The 17362-nt window shown below is 37.2% G+C and overlaps 2 protein-coding genes and 1 long non-coding RNA gene across 7 annotated transcripts in view; 1 reads left to right on the forward strand and 2 right to left on the reverse strand.

Annotated features, from left to right (window-relative positions):
* Positions 1 to 886, reverse strand: part of E(Pc) (Enhancer of Polycomb) — a 79079-nt gene extending 78193 nt beyond the window's left edge. For all 5 annotated transcript variants that reach the window (XM_069507855.1, XM_069507854.1, XM_034982638.2 and 2 more), the window contains exon 1: positions 284 to 886. In XM_069507855.1, the coding sequence (XP_069363956.1) occupies positions 284 to 436 (153 nt within the window). In that variant the 5' untranslated portion in view covers positions 437 to 886. The remainder of the gene's footprint in view (positions 1 to 283) is intronic.
* Positions 1 to 17362, forward strand: part of LOC138404331 (uncharacterized) — a 265328-nt gene that overhangs the window by 61736 nt on the left and 186230 nt on the right. The window lies entirely within an intron of this gene.
* The window catches only part of LOC117994832 (uncharacterized), a 40842-nt gene continuing 27969 nt past the window's right edge, over positions 4490 to 17362 (reverse strand). The window contains exons 4-9 of the mRNA XM_034982802.2: positions 11220 to 12670; positions 10102 to 10198; positions 9582 to 9739; positions 9096 to 9238; positions 8205 to 8295; positions 4490 to 7787 (exon numbers count right to left, since the gene is read on the reverse strand). Of these exons, the coding sequence (XP_034838693.1) occupies positions 7710 to 7787; positions 8205 to 8295; positions 9096 to 9238; positions 9582 to 9739; positions 10102 to 10198; positions 11220 to 12670 (2018 nt within the window). The 3' untranslated portion in view covers positions 4490 to 7709. The remainder of the gene's footprint in view (positions 7788 to 8204; positions 8296 to 9095; positions 9239 to 9581; positions 9740 to 10101; positions 10199 to 11219; positions 12671 to 17362) is intronic.

Genomic DNA, 17362 nt, shown 5'->3' on the forward strand with positions numbered 1-17362 from the left:
ACAAGGAAAAAAACCATGTGCGATTATATCGCGCGAAATTTTGACACATTTTCAACACTCACTAAAAACAATGGGGGGTATTGTTTTTTAAGATTTTCAGACCATAAAACGTCGAATATACTGAACAATACACGAGTATGTAACGTAGGATTAAATATATTCGCAAAAATCCTATATTCGTAATAATTATACCGCCCCTAGCGGTAGAAATATGAAACAGAAACATAATGGCCGACACAAAGTAGTTTTGATGACTTAATACCTAAATGCGCAAAATACTTACACTTTCCTCCTCTTTTTCCATACCAGAGGGCATCTGAGGTACAGCACGGTTAATCGCCGAGTAGTCCGGTAAATCCGGAAGCTCCTCGGCGAGATATATGGGCATTGGTTTCGATGCATCCAGGGCCCTCGCCCTAAACGAGAGCTTCGACATTTTGTTGACAGAACAAAACACGCTAGCGTCGACACACAAATGCACTTATAAAACACTTTATAGCTCCTCCAGGAGGTCCCAAAGGACCTTAAACTGCACTTTGCACACTCTAGTTCGTTCCCATGGTTAATTTTTGCACGCACTCAGTCACAATTAATGAAAAACATAAACGAAACTTTACATATTGAGCGTACTTTACAGAAAGCCATCATGGCGGCTTTCCGTTTGGCGGACGACCATGACCAACTTCCACCTAGCTAGATGTGCGCGGGAAGGAAACACGCGGGAACAAATTCGACATTTTTGTGACTTCTTTAATTTTTGTATTAAAATATGTTTTCACATGCACTTATGTGAAATGATTATAAAAAAATAAAATTTATTTAATATGGATTTTTGACAAATAATTTAATATTTCACAGTAAATAAAAATAAAAATATTTTAATGACGACGAAGTTAGCTGTCAAGCCATAGACAATATTCCAAGTTTTTTCCTAACGTTTCGTTTCACAAGAACAAGAAATCTATTCGATGAATTGTTAATAAAAATAAAATATTTTATAAACAAATCTAATGCTAAAATATCTTTATTTATTCACCAAATAACTTTACTCATATTCTGTACCTATAAGCGTTTCTCTAAAAACGCTACGCTTGATCTGAAAAATTAAAAGCCATGAAAGCCTCAGTGGAAAGGAATAACGTAAACATTACAGACAAGCAATATTATTTTAATGAGTGAAGTCACATAGGCTAAAAATGTAAAATGTCTTGAAGATCTTTCGATATTACGTGAAACTGGGTAACTTTAGAAAGATGATGTGACGCTTTTGAGACACGCTTATTTTTCTGCTCGGTGCAGGTCACAAGGACTCGCAAAAGTTAAAATCAAGATGCAAGTCTGCAGCCAGCCAGCTAGTTTAGTTTTGAGATCGAAATTAGCTACAATGTAAAGTTATCCGGTTCCACGTGGGTTCCAGTTCCACTAGGTTTATTCCAGACTAGATGATGCCCGCGACTTCGTTTGCATGGATTTAGGTTTTTAAAAATCCTGTGGGAACTCTTTAATTTTCTGGGATCAAAAGTAGCCTATGTCCTTCCCTGAGACGCAAGCTATTTCTGTACTAAATTTCATCAAAATCGATTAAGTGGATGGGCCGTGAAAAGCTAGCAGGCAGACAGACAGACAGACGGACAAACAGACACACTTTCGCATTAATAATATTAGTATGGAAAAAGAAACAGGATTTTAAAGTAACTGTTCACCGCTCTAAATAACAGGCCACGCAAGGGCGGATCCAGCTTTGGTGCCAGGGGGGGGTCACATAGTCGTGGTCAAGTCACAACATCTCGACCTCTTGCGACAGGTCGAGTTGGTAATCGGGGTATGACGAGCGGGGGTTGGGGGGGGACGCCCCGCACACCCGCACGCAGGGCCGTCTTTAACCTATTGGAGGCCCTGGGCACATTAGAATAACGGGGCCCCTATGATCTTGACAGAGTAGGTACTATTTTCTTGGAATAGGCAAAGAAAGCAGATAAGTCACGTTCAAGACGTATTATAAATGCGAATGTTTCTATCTATCTGTTACCTTTTCTAAATCAAAATTTGGTACTATTCAGAGATAGTTTACACTCGGAAACGGCTTTTTATCCCGGAAAATTAAAGGGTTCTCACGGAAATTTTAAAAAACTAAATCTATGTGGACGAAGTTGCGGGCATCAACCAATATAAAGTAAAAGCGCGAGCGAAGCGAGCGCGAAATTTTTCATATATTTACGATAAAATCATAAGGTAGCTACTAATATTATAAATGCGAAAGCGTGTCTATCTACTTATCTGTTACCATTTGACGGTCTATCTTTTTGACCAGGTACTACACAGAGAAAGCTTTCATCCCGGAAACCTGCATACACTTTTTATGCGAAAAAACAAAGAGTTCCTACGGTTTTTTGAAAACCTAAATCAATGCGGACAAGGTTGCGGGCGGGCAACAACTAATACAGAGCAAAAGCGCGAGCGAAGCGAGCGCGAAATTTTCTGTCTGTCTATCATCTTGTTAGGTACTTTTTCATGGCCAAATGTAGGTAGGTAGGTACTACTCAGTGATAGCTTGCATCTCGGAAGGGATTTTTAATCGTAGTGGACCGTACGTGCGAGCGAAGCGAGCGCAAAATTTATGACATTATTTACAAAAAAAGAAAAGATAAATGTCAGAAATATTGTATTACGATATAGATAAATGCCAAAAATTTTGTACTAAAAACTATAAAGTCATCTGTTGTATAAAGAATAGTTCTATTATCTTTAGGGGTCCCCAGATGCAACGAGCGCTTGGATAATAAAAACTTTACTATAAATAATAAACGTAAAGGACCAATCCGACCAATACATTATAGGTATATAATACATATTTTTTTTTTACTTTTAGAGGTTTTTACTGTCGGGAATTTTTTTAAAAGTGTGAAAAAGAATGAAATATTCTATCATTTGCGTAAAGGCAATAAAGATCGGATATAAGACTATTTAACAATCTCTACGGTCCTTTGTTTGAGATGGCTTTTTTGACCGTTGATTTTATCGAAATAAATATGTTTTTGGGTATTAAAATATCGGTTGGTCTGTTATAGTTTGGTGATCTGGCAGGGACTACTGGGCCCTAATCGATCGTGGGCCCTGGGCAAGTGCCGTGTGATGTTCTTCAATAATTGAAGAACGTCACACGAAATGTGACATCTCGATGAAAGGTAGCGGTGGCGCGGTAAAATTCAAATTTTGGATGCGTTTGTTCGCAAGAACATAATGATTTTGGCATCATACAAAATATTATATTAAATTGATTAAGTATTGAAGGAACTTACATAAAATTTAGGTATATAAAAATATAAAAAACATTATGTTTAACAATTTTAATAAGTGGTCCACCTAGGTCCTGGACGCAGCCCAGGGGGGGGTCATGACCCCCGTGACCCCCCCCTTGGATCCGCCCTTGAGGCCACGTACCTAGGCACCTACCTGACATTGGCCATACTTAGTATTAGACTTAAATGCGATGTGAGTGTGCCTGATTGAAGGAAAAACCAATGAATCAACAAACAAACAAACACACTTTCGCTTTTATAATATGGGTAGTAATAAATTAGCCCGTGACTACGATCTCACCTAATGATGCAGTCTAAGGCTGCGATCTATAGAGCGACTCAAAATGATAGCGCCCACTGAGATTTTTGGTTCTATCATTTGAGAAATGTATCCACATGTATCTCAGCTCCCATAAATCTAAATATATAAAAGCGAAATACCACTCACTCACTGACTGACTGACTAATCACGAAATCTCAGGAACTATAAAGCCTACAAACTTGATATTTGGAAGGTAGGTTCTTTCTAGGACGAAGGTGGTCAGCTAAGAAACGGTCGGAAAGGGGGGGTCGTGGGTTGTATGAAAGACCTATGTTTTTGAAGTTAGAGACATGAAAATCGACATTTAGTTTATTAGCTTTAAATAATAAAAATCTGTAAAAGTCAATTTGGAAAAATTCCCCCTTACGAGTGGTAAAATAGGGGGAAAAGTTCTTATAGAAAAGTTTTAACTATTGTTATTTTTACTTGAAATTGGAAACGTAGGTCCTTTCTAAGGTGTATCAGATAAGAAAGGATCTAACTAAATTCTCCCCCTAAGGGGGTGAAATGTTATATGAAAATCTTATGTTTTTGAAGTTAGAGATATGAAAATTGGCATTTAGGTATACTTACTGGGTTCCGTGCCTTAAGGCGAGTAGGTGAGGCCTTTTGCAGCGGGAAAATTTCAGATCTCATGACAAACCAGAAATTTTACGCGGACGAAGTCGCGGGCAACTGCTAGTTATAAATACGAAAGTGTGTCTGTCTGCTATTTAACCGATTTTGACAGTACAGAGATAGACTTGTATCGCGGGAAAGACAAAGGTTACTTTTATCAAAGAAAATCAAAGAGTTCGCACGGGATTTTTAAAAACCTAAATCCATGCGGACAAAGTCGCGGGCATCATGTAGTGAATAAAACAAAAAATACAGTTAAACAATAATTTATTCAAATTCGTTATCAATTTTAAACAATGACATTTAATTATTATTAGTGTAAAATAAAAAAAAATACTTAAAATTCCATAAATTCAGCGTACGTAGTGTGTATAGGTAAATCAAATAACATTTTTATTTTGATTTTTCAATGACCACAATTTATTGGGAGCAAACTTGTTTATATCATTAAAAAAAATTTGTCCAAACAAAAGGCGAAATCACACTCAATAATTTTCTTTTTTCAGGGCATTAGTAATGTCTAGTCCGGTAGTAGAATTATGAGTGTATTTCCAGCTTTACAGAGTTATTGCAGTCATTGGTGTAATAGTATACTAAAAACATGTTTAGATAAAATTCATCAAAATTAATTTATTATTGTAAAAAAAAATGTAAAATATCAGTCAATATTAAAATCCCATTAAAATATAAAATCAACGGATCCAGCTTTTAATGATAAATAATTTAATGTTGTCATTTAAAAAAATCAAATTATTATCACCTTTTTTTATGTTGAATTAAATATCTACAGTTTTCTTACAACCTTTTCACGTTTTGGATGTCTAGTACGTAGTACAGTCGCAATCATTATAAGGGCAGATACACACTAAGCGCTTGAAGACGATTTTGATTGATTGCGACTATATTATGTAATAAAATTAACCCTTTAGTGTCTGGAACTTTTTTAAGTCATACAATCTTAGTATTAAAGCCTAAAGGTCATCGCATACCGTCGCAAAACCCGCCAATCCTTTTCATTAATAAATTGTCATTCATTTGTTCACTTAGTAGGCGATCACCTTTAATCCCAACTATGTATAAAATGACGAAGGAATTTACGTCATATTATTTTATAAATAACATTTTACAATTAAAACAAACGAATTTAACAGACATGCCAATACAATAACATACATATTTAAAATAAAAAACCCTACAAATTACGTAATATTACATCATATAAACGCTCATAAATATTAAATAAAATTTCGATTCTTTTTTAGATCTGGCAACATTATTTTATTATAGTAGTTTTTTCAATGCCTTAACTAGCAACACTAATTCGTTATTTTTTTAAATATTAACGATTAAAAGGACTTGCGTCTAGAGCCGTTGTAAGAATTTAAAAAAATCAATTTAACGTCAAGCAATATTGAACTATCGTCTATTAACTTAACTAAAAAGTTGTACAGTGCAAAAAATATTTTTTGAGTAATCGCAAAAAAAACGTGGGAATTTCAAAAAAGTAATGTTTCTAAAAAAGAATGCTACACAGAACCAAGGTTTTTAGCTAGTTGTTTTTAGTTTTTTTTTTTGAAAATTCTCGTTTTGTAGCGATCGCTCAAAAAATATTTTTTTTTATGTTAAAGACAGCAGTAATAGTCATTTAGTTTTTTTAAGGCTAGCAAAAAATCTAGGGGAAATTCGGAAAACCCATCCAATAAACTTGAGTATAAAATTATCTGCGATTTGCCAGTAGATTCCGCTAGGTTTGTCCCTAGCCTTAAACCGTAGGTGTGGACGATGCCTTAGAGATCATATTCCGTTGTCATTTCATTGTTACACATTATACAATTATTAAAGCGCCTTACATTATAAGAAATTTCATATTTTATTATAACATGGTTAACTTCTATACAAAAACAACTACTTATTGCGTCTCCCGTAAGGTGCAATTTTAGTAAATTGTTAACTATTGGCCGAACACTGAACTGTCTATCCTAATCCTAATCCTATATAATATTATAAATGTGAAAGTGTGGATGTTTGTTACTCAATCACGCAAAAATAACTGGACGGATTTGGCTGAAATTTGGAATGGAGATAGATTATACCCTGGATTAAAACATAGGCTACTTTTTATCCCGGAAAATCAAGAAGTTCCCGCGGGAATTTGAAAAACGTAAATCCACGCGGACGAAGTCGCGGGCATCTAGTAATAGTATAAAGGTTCGAACTAATTGAGGCGAAATCCGCATCTAAGAAATGCAATCTTTCACTATGCGGGATTTCAACGCGGCGTAGGACTTTAATCTAAATATATAAAAGGAAAAGATGACTGACTGACTGACCAATCTATCAACGCATAGCTCTGCACGGATCAGGATGAAATTTGGCATGCAGACAGCTATTATGACGTAGACATCCGCTAAGAGAGGATTTTTCAAAATTCAACCTCGAAGGGGGATGTTAATAATCGTTGGAATTTTATATAGTCCACGCGAACAAAGTCACGAGCATCAGATAGTCCCGACGAATATCATAAAGGCGAAAGTTTCTATGTGTGTGTGTGTGTATGTTTGTTACTCATTCACGCAAAAACTACTGGACGGATTTGGCTGAAATTTGGAATGGAGATAGACTATGCCCTGGATTAGCACATAGGCTACTTTTTATCCCGGAAAATTAACGAGTTCCGACGGGATTTTGGAAAACTTAAATCCACGCGGACGAAGTCGCGGGCATCAGCTAGTTTATAATAAATAGTGATAAGCATTTCAGTACTCGGGGGTAATATATATGATAAATTTATATCTTTTCGTAGTTTGGTGCATTAAATATTTCAGCTGACTTAAAATATATTAAATTCAGGCAGTTACTAAATTATGAAGTTAATAATAATAATCAATCTATAATCTGTCGTTAAATTACTTACAGCCGTACTCAGAGCCGCTTAATCGTTACTTATGTTTACTTAAAACGAGACAGAGCTATGACTCTCACATAAATCTGTCTCGTTTTAACTCAATCTTAAGTAACGATTGGCGACTCTGAGTACGGCAGTTAGCAACGTTGTTATTTGTCAAAACTTGAAAAAAGGACCACTTAGTTTGGTGCATTTAATATTTCAGCTAACTAAAAAATAGGGTGTTTTGGGATTTGTGTGGTGCTCCGTGGTGGTGGTGCATATTGCTTGCCTGGTGGCTGGCTTTTCCTACATGTTTAGCAGTGGGAGGGCGGGCGGTGCATATCGCATGCTGCATTTTGCACTATACAATTTGATCTTTTTAAGCGGATTATAACAAATTAAAGTACAAATAGAACAAATACGGCGAGTACTTTATTGAAGATTTATGCATTATATATATATATATATATATATATATATATATATATATATATATATATTATTAGGGAGTAATTGTGTTGATATAAGCTTCTAATATTATATGTTTCTATGAGTGTTTGTGTGTTGATATTAGTGAATTGAATCAGCTCTGCGAGTCCGGTGGACAGTCGCCCTGCGGGACGGATGCCTTTGCACTTTTGGCCACGAAGATTTCTACCTCCTGAAAAACAAAGGAAAACTAAATCAATCAATGCCAATTTTTTAATATTTTATTCAGATACAAGTTAGACCGGAATGAAGTTAGTACACCTCTCTCTCTCTGTTACGTAATCATGGGATTAATTAGATTAGATTTTTTGGCTTTGTTGTGTTTGTGATTATTAGAACGTGATATACTCGTATGTAAACTCATTAAGTACATGTAAAGTGAAGAAAGAATAAAATAGCGTTCTATATTAGCCATGTTAAATGACTAATATTCCCCTTTCCTCTCCAACTAAGCGTCAAGCTTGTGCTAGGAGTAGGTACGACAATAGTACAACGGGCGGGGTTTGAACCGTCGACTTTTCGGTTTTCAGTCCACTCCTTTACCGGTTGAGCTATTGAAGCTCAGGTTACTTTAGGAGTTGTTCTTTACCTGGCTGCCTTCGATCGCCATCTCGCTGTCAGTTTCGTGGCTGGTGGCGGGGGTCGCGCGCGCCGCCAGCTGGCGCTCGCGGGCCACGCGTCTGTCAATAGAACAAAATATAGTTTTAGTTTTACAGGTTAGTTCTAGGCACAACTTAGTTTTACAGGTAAGTTTTAGTGGCATTTTAGTGTACAGGTAAGTTTTGGGGACATTTTAGTGTTATACGTAAGTTTTACAGACATTTTTGTTTTTACAGGTAAGTTCTAGGTACAATTTAGTTTCACAGGTAAGTTTTCGTGACATTTTAGTGTACAGGTAAGTTTTGGGGACATTTAAGTGTTTTCCGTAAGTTTTACAGACATTTTTGTTTTACAGGTAAGTTCTATCAATCAATCAATCAGCCTGTTTGCATCCACTGCTGGACATAGGCCTTCCCAAGAGCACGCCACCACACACGATCCTCCGCCTTCCTCATCCACCCACTTCCCGCTATCTTCTTAAGGTCGTCAGTCCAGCGGGTTGGAGGTCGTCGCACGTCGTAGGAGGTAAGTTCTAGGTACATTTTAATTTTACAGTGAACTTTTAAAGAAATTTTAGCTTCACAGGTAAATTTTCGGTATATTTAGTGCTATAGGTAAGTTTTACGGACATTTTTGTGTTACAGGTAAGTTGTAGGTACAATTTAATTTTACAAGTAAGTTTTAAGGAAATTTTAGTTTCACAAGTAAATTTTAGGGACTCTCTTGTACACAATCTCTAAACTAAACTAAATTAACAGGTCTATATCTAGTGCTATCCTTTTCCGCAAGCAACATTATGAAAGGGATAGCAATAGATGTGTCATTTTAGTTTAGTTTAGAGATCGTGTACAACAGAATTAGCCACAATGTTTTTTTTTACCTGCGATGTTCCAACATGGCTTTTCTGTCTGCCTCCCTCTTCTCAGCAGCCAATCGCGCCTTCTCGTTCTTTACAACAGGTGTGCGTGTCGCGCGCCCTCTCGCGACAGACGGCTGTACTGATTTCGTCACTGGGGCGGCTATCTGGAAATTATAAACAATCGATCATATGAAACCCTGCATTTTTTACTTTCCGTACCTCGAAAGGAAAAAAGGAACCCTAATAGGATCACTTCGTTGTCTATCTGTTTGTTTGTCGTGTCTGTCAAGAAACCTATAGGGTACTTTCGTTGACCTAGAATCATGAAATTTGGCAGGTAAATTGCTAATGCGCGTAGCCGCCATTTTAGTGACGTCAGCACTAGACTGAAATTTCGAGCTGAAGGTATATTTACATAAACTTAAACAAAAAATGAAGTCATTTTGATGATAATGAGGCATGGTTCCAGCGCAATAGCAATTTGCGGTACTTATAGGTTATACTCACTTCTTGCCAGTTGTTCTTCTTCAAGTTGTCAATGTGTTGGTACAGTGCGTCTACGTTCCTGACTTGCAGACACACCATGTCCCAGAAGCCTTGTAAGTCTTCGAGCGTGGTGGGGAAAGGCTCGTTGCCACGTCCGTTTATGTTCTGGTAACAGAGGCCTGGAATTGAATTAAAATAACATGTAAGTACATTGGCACTGATTAGAATATTCTCATCTCTTTCTTACCAATGTAACAAGAAGAGGACAGACAAACCTAGTTTAATTTAGAACTGTCAAACCTAAGTCCACGCGGACGAAGTCGCGGGCATCAGCTAATCTAAATACATAAAATGAAAAAGGTGACCGACTGATTGAATGATCTGCTGAAATTTGGCATGCAGATAGCTATTATGAGTAGACATCCGCTAAGAAAGGATTTTTAAAAATTCAACCCCTAAAGGGATAAAATAGGGATTTGAAAATTTGTGTAGTCCACGCGAAGAAAGTCGCAGTACTATTAAATAATAACAAAATATCTACCTTCGAATTGCTGCATCTTCTGCGTGGCCAGCAGTCTAGCTTTACCCGACGCAGCGCGCAGGAATCCTAGGATTTCCTCACTTACATTGCCTTGATTCTGGAATCATTACAATATCACTTGTCATAAAAGCAGATAGCCCAGAGGTTAAGTCGTCGGCCACCTGCCCCTCAATTGTGTAAGAATAACCATTTCATGGCTATCGCAATCGTCAACAAATTCTACCCTTTGATTGGCTGTGAAAAAATGTAAACAGCGAATCAACCAATCAAAGGGCAGTATTTCTTGACGATTGCGATGGCGATGAAATGGTTATTCTTACACAATCGGGGGGCTGAACGGTGGGATCTGGGGTTCGATCCTGGGCAAAGAAAAAGATGCAGATACTCTAAATGTACTTTAGAGAAAGACATCAGAATCGACACCAGTGTGTTTCAACCCAATCTGCTGCCCCAAAAAGTCACGACGGACTACTATGTCTAAATATATAAAAGGAAAAGGTGACTGACTGACAGATCTATCAGCGCACAGCTCAAACTACAAAACGGATCGAGCTGAAATTTGGCATGCAATACACGTGATTTTAATTGGGGAGGGGGGGGGGGGGGGTTGGTTTAAAAGTGCTAATGGTAATATTTTTTTTAAAGATTAAATTTTTTGAAAGAGAATTAGCCATGTTAAATGACTAATATTCCCCTTTCCTCTCCGAACCTTTCGGTTTTCAGTCCACTCCTTTACCAGTTCAGTTATTGAGGCTAATAATGACTGATTTAGGTCCACACTCAGGTGATTTAGGTCCAGTGGCTGCCTGTGGTTACTCATGGTTAAAAAATTTGCTTTTGGTTGTACTATTTTTTTTAAAATTTTAGTTCATAAAGTAGTAGTTCATAGTTTGCAAAGTTCAATCAGTGACGCCAAATCTAATTGCAACTCCTAGGATGTGAAACGCCTTTCCAGCATCAGTTTTTCCCTCCTGTTTTAATATAAGGCAAGTCAAAAGTTGATAGGCATCTTCTAGGCAAACGCGCTCCATCTTATGCTGCATCATCACTTGCCAACAGGTCTGATTGCAGTTGTAATAAATTTAAAAAAAAAAACTCAGAAAATAAAATAAAAATACCTGTAAACTCTCCAACTCCTTCTCAGCTCCAACAGCCAACGCAATCAACCTTTCAGTTTCTTTTTTCTCCAAATCCAAGAAGTAATATGCATCTTTCACTTCTGCATCCCCGTTCACTTTGCTTACACCATTGTTGTTAACACAGTTCACTTTGCTTTCACTTTCACTCGCAGAGTCATCTAAATTTATCACAGATACACCATTCGTCACTTCACTAGTTTCAATGTCAGTCTTAATTTGTACGGGAATGTCAGTTTTTTCTGGTGAAAGATCGGACTTAAAACTCTTTCTTGGCGACAGAATTGGTAATTGAGCTCGGAATTCTGGCCTTAAATGCCTTAAAACTGGTAAAACAGAAGGATCTTCTTTAGTTGGACTACAATTTTCATCGAAACTATCATTAGATTTTCGGGGAGACAGAAAGATTTCGCTTGAGCAGTTTAAAGATTTTTCGGTTAACACTTTTGAGTCGTCATCTTCGCTTGAACTTTTTAATTTATGTCTTTTTTGGTTGAAAAATCCTTGCGCTAACGCTCCTGGGCCATATAGTCGTTCTACACGCTGTTGAATAAAACTTTTCATAGGACTGGTCAACTTTTCTCCATTTTCCTTAGTTATTTCAACATGTTTAGACACACCATTTGAGGATATAGTATAGGATTCAGATGTAAACCTACTTTCTTTACCATTAGTGGTTACAGATTGTCGAAAGTTGGTTTCTGAATAGCTAGATTTGAAGGCGATTTCTTTAGCATTATCAACTTCATCTTGATGAAGCATGGATGTGGCGAAATTTTTGCTTTCACTCGATATGTAAGGACGACTTGTGGTCGTCATACTTGGGCCTAAGAAATCGTTTTTCAACTGTTTATTTTCTGCAGCCATGAAGGCATGTGAAGGTGAAGATATTTGGGGGTCAGTGTGCGCCTTGGGAGGCGCCTTCGCTGTCAAATGTTTTCTAGTATCATGGGGACCGAACGCTGGTACTAACAGCTTATTTGCACTAACTGGAACTGGTACTAATAAGGAATTACTTTCACTTTTGTATTGATACGTATGTGTTATAGGCCTTATAGGGGAAGCTTCGCGACTTTTATTAATATCTTGACGTAGTTTTGAGTCATATGTCGTTAGATTTGTATAGCCATTGACTGAGCAAGCGAGGTTTAGGTAACTAGGTTTTTTTTGTGGTACTTCGTCACGTTTTTTCAAATGACTCCTTGATCTGTGGCTTGAGGCATCTATGAAAATTTTTGGAGGGGGTTTTAAGAGGTTATCTGTCCTTTTAGGGGTTGGGGTTGTATCGTCAGGGGTTCTGGCTGGTGATATCGCTTGAGGGGTCGAGTTTGGTTGAAGGTTGGACACTCTTTCTTGTATTCGAGACGTAAAATCCCGTATCCTGCTAGTCGTCGATGATGGTGTTAGGAGATTCAAGCTTCCGGATGTGGTATCTGGAACAATAAACAAGAATATTGTCTGTACTGATATGTTTATTTGATCAGGGGTGGAAGAAAATAAACATGGAAAGGATACTTGAATGATAGTACTATAATTGATGATTTATGATTTATGAAAGACTAGCAAAGCTCTGTGCAAAGTTCAAGGGGTTAGGATGTTGATTAGTCAGTCAGTGAAGTCAAAATTTTTCTTTTTATAAGTAACTAAGTATATTTACACTAGATGATGCCTGTGACTTGGTCAGTGTGATTTTTTTTTTTAAATCTTGTGGGAACTCTTAAGGGCTTCCGAGATGGTCAAGCGGCTTGACGTCATGCACGAAGTTTTTTTTCGCTTGATCAAACTGGTTGACGGTTGCATCAACCAGCCTGATCAAGCAAACAGCACTTTTGTCATGTTATCTGTCCGATTGTTGCGTCGAACAAAAATATAAAATTGCATCAATTACGCGTCAAGCATATAAATGCTTGACTCAAGCATCAAGCAAATTTTGTAAATGGTCAAAATGCTTGGCTCAAGCAAAAATCTACGTGGTTAACCGAGACGGTCACGGGTCAAGCCACTGGACCGTATCGGAAGCCCTTTACATTTTCCAGCATTAAAAAAAAGCCAACATGCATCTCCAAGATATCTGTGTACTAAAAGACAAAATCGATTACACAGAAAGACCTTTAAAAATCCTACTATTCACTACTCATTTTCTGGGATAAAAGTATCCCAGGTAATGAATCCAGATTAAAGTATCCCAGGAAATGAAACTGAGATTTAAGTGTCCCCAAAAATGTTCTTCTCTTGGATGCAAGCTATCTCTGTACCAGTCAGCTACAGAGATGGGCTGTGAAAAGGTAACATGGAGACAGACACTTCACATCTATAATATAAAAATGAATCACTAATTAATGTGTTGCTCATCGCAAATCTCGAGAACAGCTGAACCGATTTCGCTAATTCTTTTTTTATAATATTCCTTGAAGTACGAGGATGGTTCTTACAGAGAGAAAAATTTGAATCGACTGTTAGGAGGAACGAAGTTCGCCAGGGCAGCTAGTTTACAATATTAGTTAGGATTGTGGTTCAAGAGCAAACAACTGAAAAATCAAGTCATTCTTTTACTTTTTAGGGTTCCGTTTTTCCTTTTGAAGTACGGAACCCTAAAAAGTAAAAGAATGACTTGATTTTTCACTCACTTTGTTGTCTGTATGTTTGTCTGTCAAGAAACCTTCAGGGTACTTCCCGTTGACCTAGTATCATGAAATTTGGCAGGTAGGTAGATATAGCTGACATTTGGGGAAAAATCTGAACCCTCATTGCGCGAGCCTGACTCGCACTTGGCCGGTTTTGCCTGTTGAAACAACTAAAAAATATATAAATGACTGCTAGTTCAATATGTACACTCACATAAAAAGGTTAAAAAATAATCACACATGATAGCAACACAAAAAAAGTTACAAAATCACATTTTATTATTTAATACAATACTGTAGGAGTCTTTTGCTTACTAATATAGGTGGCAAACAAAAAATAAGCAATCCTTAACCATATCTGACTGATTAAGGCTTATCGTTTCAAGGTTTTTGTAGTGATTAGGTATGTTAGTTAACTGAAATTACGTAATCCTAGATTATAGTATTGCTAATTGGTAAATACTACTGTTGAAAGCTTACTACTACGGAACTACTTAGCCTATTGGAGCTGTGATAGCCTAGTGGTTAGGACGTCCGCCTTCTAGTCAGAGGTTGGAGGTTCGCTCCCGAGTACGCACCTCTAACTTTTCGGAGTTATGTGCATTTTAAGAAATTAAATATCACTCGCTTTAACGGTGAAGGAAAACATCGTGAGGAACCTTGCATGTCTGAGAGTTCTCCATAATGTTCTCAAAGATGTGTGAAGTCTACCAATCCACACATGGTCAGCGTACTAGACTATGGGCAAAACCCTTCTCACACTGAGAGGAGACCTGTACTCTGTAGTGAGCCGGCAATGGGTTGATCATGACGATGATGACTGTTGAAGGCGCATTTACACACGCACACACACGCATGCATGCATGTACACTCCCCCATACACACACACACTTTGAATAAGTGATTTTACTTTGAGTTTAAAAAAAAAATAGAGCTAACCAACTAACCAACCTATTCAAACACTGATCACTGGCCGTGTGAAACTGGTTCCAGTACAAGGAAATTAGCACCAAACCAGGCATATGGCCTTGACCTTGTACAAGTGTATCATATTCATATGAAAACTTGATGACATCTTTCTATACAATGGTACTGATTCTGAGCAGATTTTGGTATATTCGCATCCTCTTCTTACTAATGTTATACGAAAAGGACAGACACAGTTTGACAGGATTAAATTTAATTTAGAGCTGTCAAACCTCGTGACTTTAGCTGCCAGTCGCGAGCCTATTGTTTAAATTTGTAGCGTACACTAAAATTTAGAATCTTTATTACATGTGAAATTCATGTTCCGTCCCATTTTAGCAATATTAAAAGGAAAAAGATGCAGATACTCTAAATTTAGTTTAGAGAAAGATAACAGAATCGGCGCCATTGTATAACTACCCATATTATAAATGCGAAAGTGTGTTTGTTTGTTGGTTTGTCCTTCAGCCGCAACGGTGCAACGGATTGACGTGATTTTTTGCATGGGTATAGATAAAGACCTGGAGAGTGACTTATGCTACTTTTTATCCCGGGAAATCAAAGAACTACCACGGGATTTTTGAAAAACCAAATTCCACGCAGACGAAGTCGAGGGTAGCAGCTAGTTAAAAATAAATTGTGTGCAATGGTCTATCGTTATCGCTTACCACTGCAATAATTTCACTAATTAGTAACATTATAAACACATTGATAGAATCACGTATGTAACAGCTTCAAAACAATAAGAATGTGATCTTACATACGCTAAAGGAATTGCATTACTCATCTTTATTGGAATCGAAGCCTATATAAAGATATAAGCGTCATTGAATAACGCAAAACTTTTATAGAACTTCGACCGTGGCGGGTTGGAAAAACCGTATTCATTCCATTTATTAGAAAAAAAAATACTAATCAGGATATCAACTTACCAAGTTAATAGGTAACAGAACAAATACGAGAGCTAATTTTCAGAAGATTTGGGCACGAAACATATATTTCAGCACTTTCAAATCACTTTCGACGAAAAAAATTAATATGAAATCTCAAATGTCAAAATCATACGTTATTTTTTTTTTCGAAACGTCACCTTGGGCAGGACTTGCGGCCGGTCCGGTTTTCCGTTCCGTTTCACGGTCGGTGGTCGTGAATATAATAATAGGTTACTTTAAAAAACTAACTCATTCATGTATTTTATACTATAGCGGTATAATATAGTATTTAAATGGGTATAAATACGCAAACAGGTTAATTACAGTGAATTATGACGCGTACGAGCGTATCCGCCAAGTGTTTGGACGACAATGACCGATCAGCGATCTAGTATAATAACTAGTGATGTGCGTAGGTGTTATCGAGGCCGGTCGGTGTCTTAATTTAAGCAAACTTTTGTTTGTAATGTGCAATTCAAGGCATACGATTTCTTGTTTCATACACATATGACCCACTTTTTGACAAAGTTATTAAACAATATATTGCCATTTGTCAATTTTAAATGCACATAAGCACCTAATAAATGTTACTTGGCAAACATGCTTTATGAAATATTAATCACACAGAGAAAACCTTGGATGCATTTCAAATTCGATATGAAAGTCGCACATTATTGTTTTTGCAATACGTAAACAAAGTATTACCATGAAAACTGACATTTTGGATACTATGATTCACACATTTACATATTATATACTAGATGATGCCCGCGACTTCGTCCGCGTGGATTTAGCTTTTTGAAATCCCGTGGGAACTCTTAAATTTTCCGGGATAAAAAGTAGCCTATGTCCTTCCCCGGCATGCAAGCTATCTCTGTACCAAATTTCGTTAAAATCGGTTGAACAGTTGAGCCGTGAAAAGCTAGCAGACAGACAGACAGACAGACACACTTTCGCATTTATAATATTAGTATGGATTTAAAAAAGGCAATACAAGCTAATGGATAGCTCCAAACTTCTAGTAGGTACATAACGCGGACAATCTATCTTCTATCAAAAACTTTAATTAGCTTTACTATTCTACATTTTTAACCCCCGAACCAAAAAGAGGGGTGCTATAAGTTTGACGTGTGTATCTGTGTGTTTGTGTATCTGTCTGTGGCATCGTATCTCTTAAAAGAATGAACCGACAGACAGTTCAATTTTATTTATTAGTATAGGATACCGTGTGCTTATATAAATCTTTTCACTGGCCATTTTACCATAAACACTCACTGGTCATTCAAAACAGGTTTGCTGCGGTACTCGTATAATTAATATAATTAAATAGATCGCGATCCAGATCCCGTATTACGTCACCCCGCATCTGTTCCTGCGACATCCACTTAGCTTGAGAGCTTTCTATGAATTTATGCTAATAATGGGTTTATTGAAAGACATTTCTCGTTAAGGAGTCTGGACGTCTGGTATCGAATTACATTTAACTAGCTTATTCTCGCGACTTCGTCCGCGTGGACTACCCCCTATTTTAGTCCCTTAGGGGTTGAATTTTGAAAAATGCTTTCTTAGCGGATGTTTACATTATAATAGCTATCTGCATGCC

This window comes from Maniola hyperantus, chromosome 27 (assembly GCF_902806685.2).
Source record: "Maniola hyperantus chromosome 27, iAphHyp1.2, whole genome shotgun sequence".
NCBI lineage: Eukaryota > Metazoa > Arthropoda > Insecta > Lepidoptera > Nymphalidae > Maniola > Maniola hyperantus.